At 37.0% G+C, this 22,705-nt stretch overlaps 2 protein-coding genes and 1 pseudogene across 9 annotated transcripts; 2 read left to right on the plus strand and 1 right to left on the minus strand.

Moving 5' to 3' along the window:
* Positions 1 to 1,389: 1,389 nt before the first annotated feature.
* LOC103950782 (inositol polyphosphate multikinase beta) lies at positions 1,390 to 3,572 on the minus strand. Of its 5 annotated transcripts, none has more exons than XM_009362023.3 (3): positions 3,392 to 3,571; positions 3,022 to 3,087; positions 1,390 to 2,450 (listed from the first exon to the last, which is right to left on the minus strand). In XM_009362023.3, the coding sequence occupies exon 3, from the start codon at positions 2,445 to 2,447 to the stop codon at positions 1,599 to 1,601; it is 849 nt and encodes a 282-aa protein (XP_009360298.1). In that variant the 5' UTR covers positions 2,448 to 2,450; positions 3,022 to 3,087; positions 3,392 to 3,571; the 3' UTR covers positions 1,390 to 1,598. The 5 variants fall into 5 exon arrangements, with proteins under 5 accessions (XP_009360298.1, XP_009360297.1, XP_048445908.1 ...); XM_009362022.3 differs by having other exon boundaries at positions 3,022 to 3,090; positions 3,392 to 3,570; XM_048589951.1 differs by lacking the exon at positions 3,392 to 3,571 and adding an exon at positions 3,242 to 3,385 and having other exon boundaries at positions 3,022 to 3,090.
* A 3,900-nt stretch (positions 3,573 to 7,472) lies between these two features.
* Positions 7,473 to 11,427, plus strand: LOC103950763 (glutamyl-tRNA(Gln) amidotransferase subunit A). Of its 4 annotated transcripts, none has more exons than XM_009361996.3 (11): positions 7,473 to 7,754; positions 8,078 to 8,182; positions 8,276 to 8,500; positions 8,666 to 8,748; positions 8,831 to 8,931; positions 9,215 to 9,338; positions 9,419 to 9,573; positions 9,784 to 9,920; positions 10,004 to 10,174; positions 10,435 to 10,896; positions 10,983 to 11,427. In XM_009361996.3, exons 1-11 carry the CDS (start codon positions 7,623 to 7,625, stop codon positions 11,088 to 11,090), a joined length of 1,803 nt encoding a protein of 600 aa, XP_009360271.1. In that variant the 5' UTR covers positions 7,473 to 7,622; the 3' UTR covers positions 11,091 to 11,427. The 4 variants fall into 4 exon arrangements, with proteins under 4 accessions (XP_009360271.1, XP_048445931.1, XP_048445932.1 ...); XM_048589974.1 differs by having other exon boundaries at positions 8,414 to 8,500; XM_048589975.1 differs by lacking the exon at positions 8,276 to 8,500.
* Positions 11,428 to 11,788: 361 nt separating this feature from the next.
* Positions 11,789 to 18,937, plus strand: LOC103950803 (annotated as a pseudogene).
* The last annotated feature ends 3,768 nt before the right edge of the window (positions 18,938 to 22,705 follow it).

Raw genomic sequence — 22,705 nt, forward strand, 5'->3', positions numbered from 1 at the left:
CAGTGATGTTGTTTGGATCCATCGACGAAAATTGCTTGCTTTTCGGGCGGGGATGTAGGAAAAGTGTCAACTTATTAGGTTGTTAATAGATATCCATTAAACCCCGTTTAGTTTGATTTAGCTTTACACCACCATCACTACTATCAATCTCACATTTATATTACAATGATATCAAATTAAACGGGTCTTAATGGGTACCCATTAACAATTCAATGAGTTGATTTGTCACCTCCAGTTATCGGAATCCGCATAGCAGATTTTGGTGCAGAAACAGATGATAGATAGAAAATCAATCGAGCAGGAACAATATGAACTCATCTTGAGGGTGTGTGTGTATAGGTAATGTTTTTTGAAGTAAAAAAAAATTTGCAAGCTTAGAGTTCACTGCTGCATTTGAAATGGATTATGTTGTAAGAAGTGCATTTGCTTAAAGGACAATTATATTTTTGGTTTTCAACGAGGGGTCTGAGATATTTGCTTTTTAGCTCCTAGGTCGGCAGAGAACATTCCATCATGGACCCTACTCGGACAGAAATTTGAGACATAATCCTATGTTTGTTTGATGTGTTTCCTGAATCTGCACGTCTTCCTTGCTATTACAGGAAAGGGAAATGGCTGCACCAGTGCTTTAGACAGCGACATGGAGAAAATTTTGAAGAAAATATGTGCTGTGAATTATTAGCGGCTCTTTTTCCATTTGATGGGGCCCCGACAATGATATATAGAGCAATTTTCGTGTGAATATTTGGAGGAGTTCTTCGGTCCAAACGCCAGAAACAAGTGGTTGTCCGACCAATGACTCATCGGGTGGCACACGCTAGACATGGGTCATGTGATATACGGAGGAAGATTTTCTATCTTCCTAATTTCTCTACCCTTCCATGTCTTCTATTTGAACGGTCAAGGTTAAACTACGTCAACATCTTATATTAAATTTTTTATAAAAACAATAAGACAAAAAACAATGTGTGAGAGGAGGGGATGGAAGAGGATGGGAATAGGAGGATGGACAATCCTCCTCCGTGATATACACCCAGTTACGTGCTATAATTTGTCCTTGCCTTGCATTTCTAACATATAACCGGTTGTATATACATCTCGTTTTGTGAAATGTGCAATGTGATGAGAGACATACAAACAGGAAGATTTACAACCGATTACGCCCCAGAATTTCCCATCCTAAAGGGAGAATCTGTATAATAACCGATTTTGCATCCCGTTGCACCTAATCTCTGGCCATGATATGCAAGGGAGTATACAACCGAGGATAGCAAAGAATCTCTCCTCTCGTAGACCATACCTGTTAGGATCATACTCTGCTCTAAAAGTTCAAAGATATTTGCAAAGGATATTGGCACTTACTCTAGGAAGACAATTAAATCAAAAAAATTCAATAAACATCATCAACAATTGAAATCATGAGCAGTATCAATTACTTCAGTAGCAAGAAAACTGAATATTCGTGGATTTAGAATCCAAAATCCCCAGAGGAAAAATGATAAAAGGAGAGCTCCCCTTAGGATACTGCTTCTCTCTTAGCTGTTATTAGCATAAAATGCTTCTTCTTTTTCAGAGTTGTAGACATGACATGCCTCGGGTCAAGTACTAGGACCGGTGACAATTTCTGAGATCATCCTTATCAAGGAGCAGAGCCCGCCCAAGAAGTTATGGTCGATTACACCTTTCCCGTCGATCACATGAGCAAAATCAACAAGTTTCATTTGAGCACCTTGTTTCTTCCCTTGCAGCAACGATTCCTTGTCGTAAACCATCATAACTGAACAAGAGTAGAAATGGTAAATGGTCTGCTCCTCAAACCACGACTTCAGTACCAGCAACTGTGCCAATATCCCATTAGGACCACCATAGACAGTTGATGCAAAACAACAATCTGGTTTGATATCTGAATCGGTAGATGGGTTAGAAGATACAAATTTCCTAAGAGTTAACTTTGTCTCGTCAACACTACCCCTCTGAATAACCGTCCTGTCTGGCTTCCAAACTCCAGTTTCTTTGTTTCCATGCACTTGGAGTCCAGATATCCTGAACCCCAGTTCCAGGCTTGCAGTTTCTCTATCTTTCTTAAGACACCTTTGGAGATAATCTTCAGCAGCTTGTGGGTACCATGTTCTGGCACCAATTTTAGCGTCCAAAATACATGGATTGATCCGGCTTGAGACAATATCTTCCAAGGCCAGGTGAGGAGACAGGCCAGAACCATCAGACGCCTCTAAAAGCTTAGTGCCATGAAATACAGGGAAGAACTTGCGGATGTGGTCAGGAATCCTAGTGTCAGTAGAGAATGCTCTATAGAATGCTAACTCTTGGGATCCGCGCTGGTCACTTTGAAGAGGCTTGTAAAAGTGCCCTGAATCATCCACAAGAGGGCCAAGCTTTCCACCACCGGCTTGGTGGCCAGCAACTTGATGATCTGGGACCTTAAACATAGTCTAGAAAATGAAGAGAATTATCAGATACATTCAAATGTTTTTCTGCAGGCAATATTCAATTAACGTATAAGAATTTGCTGACGCTATAACATGCAGAATCAACATAGTGCCCTTGTGAATCAAAGAATTAAAACTTTATTGACAATTAAAAACAATGAGTATATCAATCACAAACTTCTCATCACCACGAATTGAGATGGCAAACTTCAATGCTCCTAAATAAAGTCAAGCAAATTTGTCTAAGTAGATGCCTGGCTTCAAAACAACAAAACAAGCAAATTCATTTGGGAATGCTTTCAAAATGGCTAAAAGCTCTTTTGATGAAAATGTTTTTGGAATCAATCCTTAGTAAAAATACAAGTAAATCTAGTGCTTCTGGAACCAAAAAACATTTTCTCTAAAAGCATTTTCAGTCATTTTAAAAGCACTTCCAAACGATCTCTAACTCAGCCAATATATGAGTTTTCCGTTGCGCTAAAACTCACCAACTTAGCACATTCAACTCAAGGATAACTAATACTTTCTTAGTTCCTATAGAAAAGTAAATTCAGAATGATAGCAAGATGTGTACCAGAGCCAATTAGAACCCCTGCGATTATAATCCAGTACCGCAAGTTTCTAGCAGATGGAACCAAAGCTTCTGACACCAAACACAAAAATAGCAACATCAAAAGGATTCCAAAAGCATTTAACATACAAAATACATCCAATTTCTAAGAAAATTTCAGATGGGTTTATACAAAAACCAATAAAAATACAGTCTTAAAGCAAAGAAAGCAAATTTAGAGTACCAAGAGCCAGATTTTGCTATGGAATCAGAGAAAACTGAGATGCATTGGAATATCTACAAATCTAATCCAAGATTGCAAACCAAAACCCTAAATTTTTCAGAGAAATTTGGACAGAAAAATTGTAGAGAGAAAGCAAGAGGAGAGATATACCTGGCTCTGGCTGTAATTGCTGTTGCCAGCGATGAATGCTTGGCAGAGAAGCCTTCACCTTGGACTCGCTTTTGATTGCTGTTGCCACTAGAGAGAAACCTCTCTCTTCAAAACAACGGAATAAAAAAAGGATGAACTATTCTGTTGACTTCAAAACGAAGCTAAAGGTAAAGGGGAAAGTGATTTTATTGGATCCAAAGCTCAAGTGAAAGGGGAAAGTGCTTTTATTGGACACTGGATTGGCTTCTTCATTTGGAAGAGAATCCTACCTTCTTCGAAATTACAATTTAATACGAATAAATGCTAGGCAGATTAATTTTTCAGATCAAATTTATGAATTGTGTATGTATTTGTGTACGTTGTTATGCAAATACGGATTTTTTTCTGGTGTGTCAATCGGCCCGGGCGACCTCCCGGGCCGCTCCACCACCATAGAATACTACCCCTCACGGTTTTTTTTTGCGAGCAACTTCAGGATCATGGGATTGTTTAGCCCCCTTCCGATTCGGAGTTCCATGGACCCAAGCAGTGAGCTCCCAAAAGGCCTCGTGCTAAAATTATAGGTCTCGTGCGATGTTGGATTCAAGGTGGGCTTATATATAAATTAACTAAAAAATTATATAATAATCAATATAAAAGAACAACAATATAATATAAACTATTCTCAAAATCATAATCCTAACCAATAAATTCAAGGACCATATAAATAATTAACCTACTAATTAAATCAAGAATAAGTAAATAAAGGGCTTAAGAACGTACCAAAGGTGACCTTCATTGGAAAATTGCACCGGAAAGTCAAGAATTGCGGAGATAGAGATTTAATTGTGTATTAGAAGAACTTTATTAATCTTTTCTTGAGTAAGAAGCACAGAAGCTAAATTACATAGAGTAAATGGTCTTTTTCTTTAAAGAATAGAATAAAGGACGACTGGAGATAGAACTAATTTATCATTTTTAGCAGAAAACGTATTATTTACTATCTCTCCTCTACTAAATATACATTAAATAATAATCTGTATTCAAATTAAGTAGGCTATAAGCATGAGTTTACAAAAGAATAGATCTATTCACAAACCCATTTTACTTTTAACATAGCCTTATTAATATTTTGTAGTGATCATCTTCAATTCATTCGATCCGAACAACCAGCAATTAAGAAAGGTGTGTAAGAAGTAAAAATGAGTGTATAAATAGCACTACCCTTATAGAAAACCTCCTTGGGCTACAACTCACCTTAGCCTTGTGGGTGGCTACACCATTACTTAAATAATAATTCAATTATCAACATTCACATTATATGAATTTTATACACCATTACTTAAATAATAATTCAATTATCAACATTCACATTATATGAATTGTAAAATTCGATTTAAATATCCATCTAACATGTGCAAAAAAAAAAACTCATAAAAAAATGCACACAAAAACGATGTACACACATGTCAAGGGACATTTTATTGTTTAACAAAAGAAAATAGTACTTTTATGAATATTGTAACACAATTCACGTGTTGTACCATTTGTGATAATAATGATGGACGATACTCTTAATATATCATATGACTAGAATATAGTAATTCAAAAATAAATACATATGTTATAATTTGAGTAGAATTATATAGTCTCTTGACGTGTTTCAGTTACATAAAAAAACTATTCTACATGTCAAACTTTAACTGGGGGAAACATTAGAGATTTATCCAAAGAAAGAAGCTTATTATCGTCCATGTTTATTTAACCATGCACCGATGCACCCCCATTTACCCACCCTATTTTCCGGAATAGGATCCTCTCTCGAGCAAATGCTCATGATCCTCATGACCAATCAACACGGGCTGTTGGATTTTGATCCAACGGTTACAAATAGGGGGCCCTTCTAAAAGTTATAATAATTGTAGCCGTTGGATCAAAATCTAACACCCCGTGTTGGTTGGTCATGAGGATCCCGAGCATTTGCTCAGGAGAGGATCCTATTCCCTATTTTCCCAATGCACAGTGTGAAAGTTGTCATAGCTAAACAACCTTACTAAAAATTGGGAATTACCTTTAGGGGGTCTATATAGAAAATGATTGGAATTATATTAAAAGAGAGGGTCACGTGGCTTTTTTAAAGAGAGAACATGTTCTTTTAATTGTCTTGGCGCAAAACTACGTCGTTTGGCCAAATCAATTAAAAATAAAACAAACTTCTTCTTCTTCATTATCTATCTGCAGTCTACATAGCCTGTAGCTGCCGTTGCATACCTCTCCTCTACCACATGCCTAGACTGTGGGGTGGTACTCGAAGGTCCTCACAGCCGCTTCTTCAAACTTTCAGAGGGTCTCGGGACCCACCAGGTCCCTGAATGGATCTGTCTCTATTCCCCGTATAAATTTCATAAACAAAACCGTCAATTTCTTAATATTTATTATAATATCATTCTCATAAAAATAAAATAAAAATCATTCGAATCGAAAGTTGTTTATTCATTCAAGTTTATCAAATAAATGAACATTCTTCAGGGAATCCTTTACCTTTCACTGGCCTTTTGATTTATGTAGGGAGAGAAACCTTTCTCTTTATTTGACTTGAAAACAAAGCTAAGGTTAAAATGCTTATTGGACATTGGATTGGCTTCTTCCTTTTGGAAGAGATTCCCACATTCGAAATCACAATCCAATATCAATATGTGCCAAAAAAAAAGTAAAAAAAATCGTAAAACAACCCTGATTAACTGTCAAATCAAATAAATTAGAGAGTTTTATGGCAAAGAAAGAACAAGAATGTATGAATAACACTTTACTTTATGAATATCGAAGCACAACTAACTTATTGTATTATTTATGATATTAATACAAAAACAAATACATGTATCATAATGACATGTTCAATTTCATAATCAAAACCGTTTAACTTCATAATCTTTATTAGAAGATCATTCTTACAAACAAAAAAATTATTCGAAGTGAAGTTCATTTGGTCATTAATGTATATGATAAATTTAAATGACCAAACGAACTATAATTAAAATGTTTTTGTAAGAAATTATCTTATAATGAAATTTAAGGATATTATAAGATATGATCTCAAAATGTTCTCCATATAAATTTATAAACATAATCTTTTTTTCTTTATCTTTATATATAAGATCATTCTTACAAGAAATCATTCGAATTGAGTTCGTTCATTCATTCAAGTTAATCAAATAAATGAACGGTTTTTCATGAATATGTTACTTAGTACTTACACCATTGATGTATATGATCAATTTGAATGACTTAACGAACCCTATTTTGAATTAATCTTTTGTAAGAATGATCTTATATTGAAGATTAAGAAATTAAATGGTTCCAATTATAAAATTTCTCCAAAAAAAAAATACGTTATTTAAAAATAGTAGACTGAACTCATACAACAATACATAATTGATTTAAAATACAAATTATATAATAATATTCTCGGTGTAGGCAAACTTCTTCAACAGCCACATGTTTTTCTGTAGTGGCTAAAAGAATAAACAGGGTAAAGCCCTCATCTTTTGTGCATTTTCAATCTTTGTTTAGTCCTTAACCTTTAAAAAAATATGGCTTAGTCCTTCAAAAAATATGCCATAGATGGTTTAAATCCGACGGCAACCTTGAAATATTCTTGGGTTGACTTCATTTTACACCACAAGTTTGGTGGTCATTTGTAAAATGATCCACGAAGTTTTGATTTTTGCATTTTACACTACATGATTTTTGAATTGTACTAACTTAACATTTTCTCTAATTTTATGTCTAATTGACATAGACCAGGCCTTGATTTTAACACTCTTTCACTGTTAATTTTAATGTTTTTGTACTTTACTCTTTTAATGCTTTTATAAAATTAATAGTCAATGTCTTAAATATGAATCAAATCTACGTTACATAGTACTTGGATGTTTAATTAGATAGTGATACTGAGAAATGTTAAACTGGTGAAATTACGTGGTGTAAAATGCAAAAATTGAAACCCCGTAACTCATTTTTTAAATGACCTAAAATATTGTGGTGTAAAGTGCAATTCTACGACTATTCATTCTTTTTGTTTGAACATTGAAGAGGGAGCGGTTAGTCAGCATCTTCATCTTATACAAAGTCAGCACAGCATGTGCGCAGGCACAGCACCAGAGTGATAGACCGGCCGTCGCCGTCCGCTCTGCCTGCAAATTTGAGCCTAGAAAAACGATATCACGGCAAGCTAGGAAAGAGACACTAAACCATGATGCTCAAGAACAAGTTTCTTCCATCAGTTAGGGGGTGGTGGCCCCACAGTGGCATCATCGCCGTCGTCGTGTTTGTAGTTCTCATCTGTTGCTGCCGCCCTGTAGCTACTTCAGATGTTAAAAATATGGTAACTCTCTCTCTCTCTTAAACCGTAGATATTCATCGTAAATACTTGGCGGTGACCGGTACCATCACTATTAATGCAACACAAATCTTGAATTTAAACTCATTTCGCGGTTATTATATTAACGCGGTGGTGATCGCCACTTAAGGATGGTGGGCGAAAATGAATGCTATCTTTTCTTGTGTTCTTAAGTTTTCTTTTTGTGTTTCCGACATTACTTTGGCACATATATCAAATTGTGATTTGCACAACGCGGGGACCAGATTCTCAACGTTCGTATTCATATGCATGTTTAATTGGGATATTTTTTTATTTCATTCGATTAGGAGAGTGATCACAAGGATGGTGTGTGTTGGACGAGAGTTGGTCAACCTTGCCCCCTCAAATGCGCATTTGAGTTGTTTGACACCAAATTCTTGAATAACACAAAGGTAATCACTTCTGGTGCATTTTATGGATTAGTAGAATTTTAGATTAGTTATCTTAATCATTACGTTTAAACCATTTTTTCTATACAATTTTAGATGCTGGAGATTGTGAGGGGTCAAAAGGAGTTTAACCTCCCCATAATCACAGCTAATAGAAAATTAGTTGCTTCTGAGGATGGAGGTTTGCGTAACCCGTCTTATTTGGTATTCAATTCTGGATGGGGCAGGGAACAGTCTCAGCATGCCACTAAAAAGTTCAATTATCCTTCTCTTTCCGGCATCAAAAAACCGAGAAGTGAAGAAGATATCGCCTTTATGAGTGTAAGTCTTTTGCTATTGGGCTGTCACAATGGCGGTATCCCAACCTAACCACACACTGCCGTGCGTTTTAACTTTCGTCACATATGGCAGTGAATGATTGACTTGAGATAGCGCCATTTTTGCATAGACACTAAAACGCATCTGTAACTTTGTGAGTGTTTTCAGGTTCTTGAATTAGGAGAGCTCATTAGAACAAAGCAAATTACGTCGAAGGAGCTTACGAGAATTTTTCTGAAAAGACTTAAAAGGTAACAGATCAGCTCTAAAAACACTTGCTTTGTTATAGTATTCAGGACCTGTCATTTTAACAATTCATCGTCGGAAAATTAGGTACAATCATGTTCTTGAGGCTGTGGTGACATATACAGAAGAGTTAGCATACAAGCAAGCAAAAGAGGCTGATCAATTGCTTGCCAAAGGAGTGTATTTGGGTATATACTTTTCTTGTTAGACCTCAAATGCTTGTACTCCGGATAGTTTGGTAAGGAACGCTACTCGGTTCCTTATAGTTACTGAAGTAACTTACAAAAACAGCTAAACGAAAAGTTTCTATACATGTATCAAACTGTGATATTGTCTGTGAGGAGCCGAGTATTTTTCTTTCGTTAAAGTTAATTTAGATAAGGCGTGTTCCCACCTTCGGGGCATCGCCTATTTTGTCCACACAAATGTCCTTGTACAAGAGTAGAGAGTTTACAATTGCTTTCTTTGCAGGTCCTCTGCATGGGATTCCTTATGGATTGAAGGATATAATTGCAGTACCGCACTACAAAACAACGTGGGGTTCCGGTAGTTTCAAAAATCAAGTTCTTGACATTGAAGCTTGGGTTTACAAGAGGTTGTGAAGAAGTATGAGCATTGTAGATTGCAGTAACTTAAATTGCATTTTGCTTATTGGTTGGTCTCTGCTGAATATAGGCTGAAGGCTGCAGGGGCAGTTCTCGTCGCGAAGCTTGTTTCCGGATCACTTGCATATGATGACATCTGGTTTGGTGGTCGAACAAGGAACCCTTGGAATATCGAGGAGTTCTCCACAGGTTCATCAGCCGGCCCTGCCGCCTGCACTTCAGCAGGTACAGCTCAAACTTTCTGCCCTCGGAATTTTCGTTCATTCCTTATGCACTTCTACTTTATTAAGGGTCTTTGCTTAGCTGAGTTAACTCATTCTTGAAAGAGTGGTGATTTTCGCACCATATTTTTAATAATCTGCACTTCAAAATTGTATATATACTAAATTCACGAGCCTTTCAAAATATGAGAGAATAACAAGAGATCCTTCACAGGTATGGTTCCATTCGCAATCGGATCAGAAACAGCTGGATCTGTGACCTACCCTGCTGCACGCTGTGGCGTGACAGCATTGCGCCCAACGTTTGGCACTACTGGGCGAACTGGTGTAATGAGCATATCGGAAAGCTTGGTACTTTAATCTTCTTTCTTCATGTCCTTCTGTGATGCAGTAAAGATAAATTGTGGAAATTATAGCTCTTATGTATTTAACAGGACAAGCTTGGACCTTTCTGTCGAAGCGCTGCAGACTGTGCCATTGTTCTGGATGCCATTAGAGGAAAGGACCCAGATGATCTTTCGTCGAGAGACATTCCTCTTGGCGATCCGTTTTCGGTTGACATTAAAAAACTTACAGTTGGATATTTAGAAGATGCTGAGATGGAGGTCAGTAAACTTAGTTGGATTTTAACAATAGACCGGCCCCTAACCCTCAATTATTAACATTAGGCTAGCGATTTTAACACTCCTCGTTTAACTTCCTGCATTTCACCTGTAAGTGCAAAAAATTGTAAAACATTCAGTTAGAAGTGCGGGTGGAGAAATAAGGACTACCAAAATCGCTAGCCTTAACATAATGTATCCGTTATCAGCTCCTGTTTTTTCAACTATTTTATGTGGAGCTTAAAATGGAGAGCGTTTTACAGGTTGTTCATATTCTTGCATCAGAAGGTGTAAAAATGATCCCTTTCAAGCTTAACTACACAGTTGATTCTGTTCAAGGCATCCTAAATTTTACCATGGACGTCGACATGTTGGCTCACTTTGATGAATGGCAACGCTCCCGCCATGATGATGTTTACGAAGCTCAAGAACAATGGCCTACTGAACTCCGCCGTGCACGTGTAATTCCTGCAGTTGATTATGTACAAGCTCAAAGAGCAAGGGGGATGTTAATCCGCGAAGTAAAAGAAAGTTTTACCGTGGATGCGTTCATTGGCAATGCAACTGATTGGGAGAGAGTTTGTTTGGGAAATCTTGTTGGTATACCTGTAATTGTTGTTCCAACAGGGTTTAAAAGCATATCAAATCCACCTCATAGCAACCATACTCGAAGAAGAACCACGATCACCACCGGCATTTATGCTCCTCCTGAGCGTGACCATATTGTAAGCTCGAATCAACTAAAATCTAAAAACAAAATGATCAAATGTGTCCTTAACTATTTGATAACATTTTTTTTGGTCATATGCAGGCTCTAGCACTAGCTATGGCTTTCCAATCCGTCACCAATCACCACAAGCAACGGCCTCCGATCGATAATCTTGGACCAAGTGATCCAATCCAATGTCTTCCCAAATGATTGCATCCCAAGGACAACTTTTCTGCAACGGATGCCATTGTAGCGAAATACCAAGAAAACCACGCATTGCCATGCCCCTGATCACCATAAGTGTGTGTGATTGTGTTAGAATAGCGTCACAATGACTCCCGTTGTAAGTAGGTTTCTCTCCGTCCTTAGAGGAACTGGAACTGCAGCCTCAGTACTATTCTGGTTATGTAATATTGAGTCGACATTCGATATATACGTGGACAATGAAATCGAGATTGAGATGTAAACAAAATGAACGGAACCCATACATTTCATGATATGCATAAGCAAATAAGATGTTACATAAGCTTGATATATTAAAGCTGGATCTGTGGTCTTCAGTTCAGGGTGTAGAGTAGGGCTACACGTACGTGTCGTTGCTCATTTCCTGACAGTTTAAGCTCGTCTACCCTCCACTTGTCGTTGCTCATTCCCTGACAGTTTAAACTTTGTCGCCGAGCGTGACAGCCTGCACGAGAAGATCTCGTTGTTCTTCGAGCAGGGAGCTCTTCTTGTTTTCGAGGGAGTGTATTTGATTCTGGTGAAAAAGCATACGATCTCGTATGAGAAATGGATCGATGGCAGGCATATGTTCCCAGAACGCACCTAGATTTTGCTCGTGTTGGAGCTTCTCATCTTCCACCTGCCCTATTTCTTGCTCAATTCTTCCAAGCCTGCCAGTAACCTCCATGGCTACTCAAAGCAGCACTTTCTTGCGTTGTTTTGCCGACTCAAATCCGTCCACAAACTTTCCTGTTGCCTTTTATGACTTGGTACCATATATCTGTATGCTGACGTATTTCAGCCGTTTATAAGCTTTAATTACACTACATCAGCAACTATTTTGTTTTTTGGGAAGGAGCTTATTAAACAATAATTTGAAGGCGTGGAGGATGCGCATGCACCCTTAATAGTGACGTGACTCGTCTAGAAGGAGAAATTTTTAGTTGTGATGGGAATACAAGTGGTACACCACATGTTTTAATAGGAATGGTGGGAAATTCTATTTTTTAAGTTATTAACTTTTTATCACACATATCCCACCATTTGTTTAGTGACGCGTGATGTATCACCCTGTGTACCGGTCACATTGAAAAATATCTTGTCTAGAAGAGAGTTTGGAGCGTCTTACAATTAATGTGGAGAAAAAAATAATCGAGAAAAGTATTGAGGTAACAAATGGATTCTTGGGTAAAAAAGATACAATCATCTTCGAGGGACATCAGAACTCCTACGCGTAAGCAGTGGATAATCACAACTCAATCAAGGTCAAAAGTAATCAAAATAGTTATTTATTCAAAACTTATTTCATCAATCTTCATCAAATTATCCCCACAAGGTAACCTTCAATTATTCATTCAAAATAGAATTAATTACCTAAATTAATTGATTAATTAATTTTCTAATTGATTACAAGATATTATTTTGACTTATTTCTTGCAATTACATGCAAAAACCACCATAAGTGGTCGGACCCCTTTTTCTCCAAATAGGGGCCGGCCACACCCTTATAAATACCACTTCATTTCTCCAAAAACCTAATTCCAACTCTCATGCAAAATTCTCCAAATTTCTCTAAACACCTTTCCCTCAAATTCTAACTTTGGCATTGGAGATTCTTCGGCTAAAGCCCCTCCCATTCATCGTGGGCGCATGAGGCTTTTGGCCTTGACCTAATGTGTTAATTGTTTTGCAAGTGCAATTCCGTCCAAGAAGAAGAAGACGGAAATTTGTATCCACAAATTGGTGCTTTCATTAAGAGCTTGAGTCACACACTCGCAAAAGATTCTTGCATTCAAGGTTTTTCGTTTTCTTGTTCATTTGTAGATTTTTCATACGTTTTTGTTCCTAGAATTTTTTTTCTTAAAAATTCTTCGAATAAACGTAAAAGAAGAGTACAATGACGAGAAATTTGAAAACCTTAACGAATGAAAATTCCAACGTTCAAGAATTAGGACCACGACGATCCACAAAGCTCAACACGACGATCAATGTAGCAGCACCACCCCCACGGGGCACCACCGTGGCAACCACCTCGGTGGCCACCATGGAAGCCACTGTCGGCAAAGTCCACTATGCCACAACCACGGCCTAAGCAGTGCCATTTAAGCCCACACAGGCTTGAGCCACTCAAGCCTAACACGAGCCCAACAGGTTGCCAAGCTGATCCCTAGCCTTGCACCCATGTGCGCTGCACGCCGAGTAGCCCATTCCTGTGACCTTCCAAGCAACCCAAAACGGTCCAAGACCAATCCAACCATCTCGACTCCAAGATCTCTACACATGCTGCCCTTTCCTGCGAGCAGCCCAAAATGTGTGGGGGCATTTGTGGAGCCAAAAATAATTGAGAAAAATATGGAGGCGACACATGGATTCTTGGGCAAAAAAGACAAAATTACCCTCGAGGGACACTGGAACTCTTACACGCAAGCAGCGGACAATCACGACTCAAACAAGGTCAAAAGTTATCAAAATATGTATTTATTCAAAACTTATTTCATCCATCCTCATCAAATCCTACCCACAAGGTAACCTTCAATTATTCATTCAAAATGGGATTAATTACCTAAACTAATTGATTAATTTCCTAATTGATTGCAAGATATTATTTTGACATAATATCTTTCAATTACATCCAAAAATCACCATAAGTGGCCAGACCCCTTTTCTCCAAATAGGGGTTAGCCACACCCCTATAAATACCACCTCATTTCTCCAAAAACCTAATTCCAACTCTCTTGCAAAATTCTCCAAATTTCTCTAAACACTTATCCTTCAAATTCTAACTTTGGCATCAGAGGTTTTTCGGCCAAAGCCGCCACCTACCCCCCACCCCCCCCCATCCAATTCATCGTGGGCACGTGAGGCTTTTAGCCTTGACTTAAAGTGTTAATTGTTTTGTAGGTGCAATTTCGTCCAAGAATAAGAAGTCAGAAATTTGCATCCACAATTAATATGAAAAAAGGAAGGAGAATTGAGAAAATAGAATTAGAAGGTCGTTAGCATCTTTATTATAGCAAGATGAAAATGAAGGATAAAAAAAATAGAATTAGAAGATTGTTAGCACATCTGTTACAGCAAGATGAAAATGGAGAATCGAAAAAATAGAATTAGAAGGTCATTAGCATCCCATTAATTGGATCATTTTGTTATGATTCTTGACTTAAGTATATGTTTAGTTTTTACTCCTGTTGTCATGAGTATTAAACTTTTTACGATTCCTAATTTCCTTTATGTTTGTTAATACAAGATATCGACAAATTAAATTAATTAGGGAAAGTAGTTGATGCAACTCATATTTCTGCTTTTGCCGCTTTCTTAATTTGAGTCTTTTTGTAAATAAGTAAACATGTTATTGACTAATCTGATTCTTTAACATTGCGATATTCTTTAACGATCTAATTTCTCCCTTAATGTAGAGAGGATTTTATTTGGAAGTGCTTTTACAATGACTAAAAGTGTTTTTGATGAAATATTTTTTAAACCAGTTCTCAGTAAAAAAAATCCAATGGATGTTGAAGAAGCATTTAAGTGCTTCTTGCAAGAAGCATATATCTGTTGCTTCTTCTAAAATCAATTTCACCAAAACGTTTTTAGTCATTTTGAAAGCACTTCCAAATAAGTCCTTAGTAATCGACTATCTCTAATATTTTTTAGCACAAAAACGGAAAAGAAAAAAAAACCAAATGTGCTGATGAAAAAAAAAAAAAACCAAATAGTAATCGACTATCTACCTATATAAAGGAAGAATGCAAAAATAGTGAAACATTCATAATTCCGAATTTGCCCTCTCCCATTAAATTTTCAAATAAAATAAGAAATTCACAAAACAACCCCACTACCTACCTAACTTTATTTTCATTTTTTAAATATATTATTATTTGTTTTTCTGTTTTTTGTTTTTTTCAAGTAAAAAATCAAAAGTGCTAATTGCCACACGCGTACACGTGTGGCAAAGGGCTAATCTACGCATGTGGTAAGAGGCTAGTCTTTTATACATATAAAGTAAAGCATTTGAAAATACCAAAATACCCTACACGTGTGAGAACCCAAATAGGTGAAACATTTGAAAATGCCAAAATTGCCCTCTCCCATTAAATTTTCAAATAAAATAAAAAATTCACAAAAAAAATGGTGAAACATTCAGTTAATTGTTCTTCACGAGTCGGAAACCCTCCCTATGTAAACTCCTTTTTTGCCCAATGCATGTATGCCACGGCCATCTCATGCGCTATCACTCCCCCTCTCCTCCAAGCTTTCAAATATGGTAACTCTCTCTCCCACTCTCTGTGTTTGTACTGTTGTTTCTGCTACTTGCAGAGTGAAAAGTGAAAAATACAAAATTAACTTTTACTTAAAGTAATTATCTGGACATTATATTTAAGTAATGAAGTTCTTTGGCCATAGGGAAAATAAATTTACCCTAATAGTGCATGGAAAAGTTAAAGATCATTTCCTTAATCCTATGCTCACGAAATAATATTTTTTTTCGTCCGTTTATTTTTAATTTAGTTAAATTTTCTTAAGTGCACAAATATTTTGTACTTGATTTAATTAGGATAGTGAGAAAGCTAGTTGGTTCTGTCAATGGAGGATTGCAGGACCCCTATGCTTTGGTTTTCATTTCGGATTGGGGCAATGAGAGATCATAGCCCTTGAGCTCAAAGTTTAATTATCCTTCTCTATCGGGCATTCAAAGACCACAAAGTGAAGAAGAAATTGCCTTCATGAATAATTAAGTTTGATTTCTTGTAGCTTTTGTTATGAAATGAGTGAACCGCGTTAAATTATTGTGTCATCGCGTGCCATTGTTTACTTTTCTGTTTGTGTTCATATGGGTTTGCACTTTTTCTTTAATTTAGTACTAGTTGTGTTTGATTGCTTAAGTTGTGTTCTCAATCGTGTTTATATCATATTGCACTTGATTGTAGTTGTTAGAATTTGAGTGAACCACATAAAATTCTTGTGTCGTTGTTTTCGTAATTGTAAGCTTTTGTGTTCTCTATCGTGTTTATATTGTCTTGCACTTATAGTTGTTGCTACAAAATTGAGTGAATCATGTCAAATCCTTATTGCGGGTGTGTGTTGTTTAGTTTTGTGTTCATGATCGCATTTCTATCGTTTTGCATTTGTAGCTATCCTTGTGTGAATTTGAGTAAACCACATCAAATTGTTGTGTCATTGCATCTGTGTGCTAAATTTTGTGTTCTTGATCGCATTTATATTGTTATGCACTTGTCTTTCTAGGAGATCAAGGACCAGCTATCTGAATAGTTGTTCCTCTTTGCTTCTGCCTCTCTCTCTCTCTCACAAACTTACACAATATGCATGATATATATCTTGAATTATGAGCATTTATCAGGTTCTTGAATTAGGAGAGCTAATAAAGTCGAAGAAAATTACGTCTTTGGAGCTTACTCAAATTTTTATACAAAGATTGAAGAGGTAATAAGAGTACTGAACTCTAATAAACTGATCTTTTTATGTTTATTGAAATACTCTAAACCTTTGTACATTGATACACTGTTGAAGGAAAACACCAGGTACAATCTTGTTCTTGAGGCTGTGGTTACCTATACTGGAGAATTAGCAAACCAACAAGTAAAAAAAGCCGATGAATTGCTTGCCCGAGGAGTTTACTTAGGTATGATTGTTTTTCTGAATACTTCAATTGCAAATTGTCATTTTTCCTGCCCTTTGAAATTTGATGTTTAGTTTAGAAAAATCACGTTGAATAATCTCAGAGTTCCAAGTAGCAATTGTTGAAGTCGTATCTCTGAGAAAAGAAGAGTGTAAATATCTAAACCTCACTTCAACTAATACCGATGTCTTTTGTGATAAAACCCCACGCCTGACGAATTGTACAAGGGTAATTACGAAATTGGGGACAATATCGGTGTTGTTGGAAGTGGAGCCTTCGACCTGTCTCTTTGATAATTCAACAACAATATTATTGCGGTTAACCATAATTACATATTGATTTCTTCTTTAGGTCATCTCCACAGGATTCCTTATGGATTGAAGGATATAATCTAAGTTCCCCACTACAAAACGACATGGGGTTCTAAAACTTTCAAAGATCAAGTTCTTGACACCGAAACCTGGGTGTACAAGAGGTGCTCAAACATTCAAAAATGAATCACATGCGAATTAAGTTTCGTTAAGTGGCATTTTACTTTTTTATTTCTGGCTATGTTTTGCATAGGTTGAAGTCTGCTGGAGCAGTTCTTGTTGCAAAGCTTGTTACTAGATCGCTAGCATATGATGGTATCTAGTTTGGTGGTAAGACCAGGAACTTGTGGAATATTGAGGAATTCACAACACGTTCATCATTTGGTCCTGCTGCTTGCACCTCAACATGTACGTTTCAAATTATGAGCTGCTACGATTTTTCATCCCCTTCATTTGTTCCCTGCAATTTTGTTTTTAATGATCTAAGCTTATTTAAGAAGCATCCAAGGGTGCTCTTGTTTGTAAACATAAACTGAAAAAGTTGGAAAAGTTTTGAGGAAACGTTTTTGGAATATGTTGCTTTAAACAAGAACCTTTTACATGTATGGTGCCATTTGCAATTGGATCTGAAATAGTTGCTTCCATGACTTTACCTGCAACTCATTGTGGCGTGGCAGCTTTGTGTGCAACATTTGGTTTTGTTGGTCGAACCTGCGTCATGAGCTTGTTAGAAAGCTTGGTATGCAACAATCATAAAATATTTAATCAAGTTTTTCTTCTTAAATTTGAAGTAGTTAATAATATATTTAGAACCTTTTTTTTCGTCATTTGGCGGGTTACAGAATTAAACCGAGTAATAAAATTTGATTTTAAATTTGTTTATCAGGATAAGCTTGGTCCTGTTTGTAGAAGTGTTGCAGATTGTGTGATTGTTTTGGATGCTATTAAAGGAAATGACCCGGATGACCTCTCATCAAGAGACATCCCCTTGAGGATCCTTTATCGGTGGACATAACAAAGCTTACTGTCGGATATGTTGATGATGTTGAGATGGAGGTTTGTGGTCCGATTCTAAATTGCATCATTAAGTTTTGATTAACTCATTTCACTTGATCGTTGTGTAAAATTGTTTTATGGTGTCTTTAGGTTGTTCATGTTCTTGAATCAAAACCTTTCAAACTCAACTACATTGTTGACTCTGTACAATGCATTGTAAATTTTACGATGGACGTGGATATGTTGTCTCACTTTGATGAGTAGCAGCGGTCCAGGAAGTATGATGATTATGAATCTCAAGCCGATGGTCTCTTGAACTGCGTCGTGCACGCATATTTCTAGCAGTTGACTATGTTCAGGTATTTTATCTACATATCATGACTAGAGTTGTTATGCTTAAGGTCATTCTAGTGTAATTCCAATCGTTAAACTTTATTACGACACTACGAAGAGCACTTTCTAGATTTGAGATAATTAACCGCTGCATAATGCTCAATGATTGTTTCTAGGCACAGAGGGCACGAGGAAGACTGATTCAGGAAGTGAGATAGTTTCTCTATTGATGCCTTCATTGGCAATGCAACCGATTAGGAGAGAGTCCGTATAGGGAACCTAGTAGGGATGCTTGTAATTGTTATTCTGGCAAGATTTACCAATATATCGGGTCCTCCTCGTAGTGACTGCCTTAGAAGAACAGCAATGACCACCAACATTTACACTCCGCCTCATTGCGATCACATTGTAAGTGTTTCCCATTATCTTGAATTTTGGGGTCCCAACTTCAAATGCATCATTTGCGATGCAACGTTAATTATTGGTAATATTTTTGTGTGTAGGCTCTAGCATTGATAATGGCATACCAATCTGTTGTTGGAACACAAGCAAGATGACTAAACCAAAACAATCACAAAGATATGAACAACGGAAGCTCACTTTATTAATCAATAAAGGATTACAAAAGAACTCACAATAAACTTCACAATAGTTCTCTTGCCTCTCAAGTCTCTCAAATTCACACACCCTAACATTAAGGTTTACACATATTTATACTAGACAACCTAGCCACAAACCTAATCCCAAACTAAGTTAGAATCCAAACACCACCTGGAAACTTGCGTCAAAGTTTCCTATACTCATTACAACTAGGATTCCTACTTTAGTTAGGAATAAAATTCTAATTTCATACCAAATCCAACAATCTCCACCTTGGTAAGAAATTCCATCATGCTTCCATTGCTCCACCATTGTCAAGTTTCAAACTTGTCTAACGTACACCAAATCCAAGCAATGCTTGAACTTTGATACACCAACTACCTTTGTTAACATATCAGCAGGATTATCAGCCGTAGCAATCTTCTTAACAAGAATCTCACCTTCAGCTATAACCTCTCGAACAAAATGATATCGCACGTTTATATGCTTGGTCCTCGCATGATGTACTTGATACTTTGCCAAGTAAATGGCACTTTGACTATCATAATACACATCCAACTTGTGTTGATTTACACCCAAATCTTCTATCAAACCAAGTGTCCAAATAGCCTCCTTAATAGCCTCAGCCATCGCCATAGATTCAGCTTCTGTGGTTGATAAAGCAACGGTTGGTTGTAGTATTGATCTTCAACATATAGGACCCTTCACCATAGTGAATACATACCCTGTGGTAGACCTTCTTTTGTCTAAATCACTAGCAAAATCAAAGTCCATATAACCAATGGAGAACTTATCAATTTCTCCGTCATTCTGTTCAAAACAAATTCCTGTATTCCTTGTTCCATGAAGATATCTCAGTATCCATTTAGCAACATCCCAATGTATTTTTCCAAGATTATGCATAAACCTACTTACAATTCCCACTGCATGAGCAATATCAATCCAAGTATATACCATAGCGTACATCAACCCTCCAACCAAACTGGAATAAGGAACATCTTTCATCTTAGCTTTTTCTTCATCACACTTAAGCCATAGTTGAGTGCTCAACTTAAAATGAGAAGCAAGAAGTGTACTCACTAGATTTGGTTTCTTCACTAATGCCAAACTTGTGTAGCAGTTTTTCCAAGTACTGTTTCTGCAATAAATACACCAGTCCTTCCATCCTGTTTAGAGTGATCTCCATCCCCAAAATCTTCCTTGCTTCACCAAGATATTTCATCTTAAACTCTTTCTACATCTGAGCTTTGTAATTTCGGTTATATCACTAGAGGCAATAAGCATATCATCCACATAAATCAATAAGTAGACATATGTACCTCCACTTAATTTCTTGTGATACACGAAATGGTCTTAATGACTTCTAGTGTAGTCATGATCCTTCATAAACTTATCAAACATCAAATACCATTGCCTCAGTGATTGCTTTAAACCATATAGTGACTTGTTGAGCTTGCAGACTAGACCCTCTTTTCCTTGTTCTTCATAACCTTCAGGTTGCCTTATGTAAATCTCTTCAGACAAATTTCCATGTAAAAAAGCAGTTTTTACTTCTAACTGGACTAACTCGAGATCAAATTGTGCCACTAATGCAAGTAGAATTTGGATGGATGAGTGTTTCACTACAGGAGAAAAGATTTCGTTATAATTTACTCATTCTTTCTGAGCATAACCTTTAGCCACTAGTCTGGCTTTGAACCTTACTGGACTTGCATGATCTATTCCATCATTCTTTGCATATACCCACTTGCACCCAATGGCCTTTCTTCCTCTAGGCAACTCCACCAATTCCCAGATTTTATTCTTCTTGAGTGACAACATCTCGTCATCCATAGCTTCATGCCAATGCTTTGCTTCTCCACTACTCACTGCTTTAGTAAAACTTGTAGGGATATCAACTTCGATTACTGGTAACACGTATGTCATACATGCAACACAATCTTTGAATCTAGCAAGAAGCACAACATCTCTTTTTCCTCTCCTCTTGGCAATGCACTTTTCTTGAGCTTGAATATCATCAACCATAGCTTATTCGTCTTGTCTTTCTTCTTGGTCGACACAATTTTGTTCGTCATTCTCGATGCTTGATTTTTGAGAATTATCTGTTGATAGCTTCACCTTATGGACAACATTCCTGTCCTTTCTAAGTTTTATATGGGATTCATTAAACGTCACATCTTTACTCACTACTACCTTCTTGAGTTCTGTGCTCCACAACCTGAATCCCTTGACATCACTATTAAACCCTAAAAAGATAGCTTTCCTTGCTCTCGGATCCAGTTTTCTTTCACGTGGTAGCAAGCATCACACCCAAAAACCCTCAGTCTTTCATAGTCTTGAGCTATTTTTCCTGATCATAATTCCATTGGAGTCTTACCATTTAAAGCTGCAAAAGGTAGACGATTCAAAATATGGCATGCATAATTTAATGCTTCTGCCCAAAATCTTTTATGCAATTTTGCTTGTGAAAGCATACATCTCACCTTTTCCAGCAATGTTCAATTTAACCTCTCTGCAATACCATTTTGTTGGGGAGTTTCTCAACACTAAAGTGACGAGTAATACCTTCCTTTTTGCATATCTTGAAGAAGGAATCAGAAGTATATTCCCCGCCATTATCACTTCTTAAGACTTTCAACTTCTTGCCAGTCTTCTTTTCAACCATGTTTTTCCATTCCAAAAAAATATTCAACACCTCATGTTTGTGCTTCATCATATAAATCCATGATCTTCGTGAATAATCATCAATAAGGGACACAAACCATCTCTTCCTTCCTAAAGATTCATTCTTTGCAGGTCCCCAGACATCTGAGTGTACATACTCCAATATACCCTCAGTTTGATGTATTGCAGTGCCAAATTTTACCCTTGTTTGTTTGCCAATAACGCAGTGTTCACCAAAATCTATTTTTCCACTTTTGGCTCCCTTTAAAATCCCTTGTTTAATCAACCCTTGCAGTGCTTTGTTTCCCTCATGCCCCAACCTTATATTTCATAGAGAAGATGTATCCTCTTGATCACCTTCTGCCACCATAGCCACCTATTTTTCCATGGTTTTGCCCTCCAACAAGTAAAGCAAACCTCTTTTTGGAGCCTTCATTATCACTAATGCCCCTCTAGCTACCTTAAGTATATTATTCTCAGAATAAAATTTGCAACCTTGGGATTCAAGGGTGCCTAAGGAAATTAAATTCTTCTTGAGGTCTGGAATATCTTACTCCTTGTAACTCACGAACTACACCATCATGATGCTTAATCATAACATTGTCAATCCCTAGCGTTGAACATGGATTATCGTCACCTATATACACAGTTCCAGTGATACTTTTGAAAGATAAGAACCAATGACGTCGGGAAGTCATATGATAAGTGCATCCAGTGTCAAGCACCCATTGATTTACATAGTCTATGCTTTCCGCTGCTGTTAGGGCACAAACAAAATCCTCATCATCAGCTTCAACAATGTTTACCTCTGAATCCTCATATTTTTTTTCCTTGTTTTTAGCCTTGATTTTAGGACAATCCTTCTTCCAATGTCCATTCTCATGGCAAAAAGCGCACCCATCTTTATCCAAGAATTTTCTGTTGCTTGAGTTACCTCTTGTGCGAGACTTGCTTTTCTTCATATTTGCAGACTTTCTTTCCTTTGATCTTCCTCTCACCATTAGTGCTTCAGAGTTGTTCCTCTCTTGTCTATCAAGATTTCGAACTTCATGATTCATCAT

The sequence above is a fragment of a genome, unplaced genomic scaffold (genome assembly GCF_019419815.1).
Source record: "Pyrus x bretschneideri cultivar Hongxiangsu unplaced genomic scaffold, Pyrus_bretschneideri_v1 Contig3, whole genome shotgun sequence".
Classification (NCBI taxonomy): Eukaryota; Viridiplantae; Streptophyta; class Magnoliopsida; order Rosales; family Rosaceae; genus Pyrus; species Pyrus x bretschneideri.

Excerpts from the sequence above, each read along its gene's own strand:
- LOC103950782 (XM_009362020.3), bottom strand. The coding sequence starts at position 2,447 with ATGTTTAAGGTCCCAGATCATCAAGTTGCTGGCCACCAAGCCGGTGGT.
- LOC103950763 (XM_009361996.3), top strand. The coding sequence starts at position 7,623 with ATGATGCTCAAGAACAAGTTTCTTCCATCAGTTAGGGGGTGGTGGCCC. Across the intron at positions 9,574-9,783 it reads TGCCGCCTGCACTTCAGCAG|GTATGGTTCCATTCGCAATC; the intron begins GTACAGCTCAAA and ends GATCCTTCACAG. Across the intron at positions 9,921-10,003 it reads TGAGCATATCGGAAAGCTTG|GACAAGCTTGGACCTTTCTG; the intron begins GTACTTTAATCT and ends TGTATTTAACAG.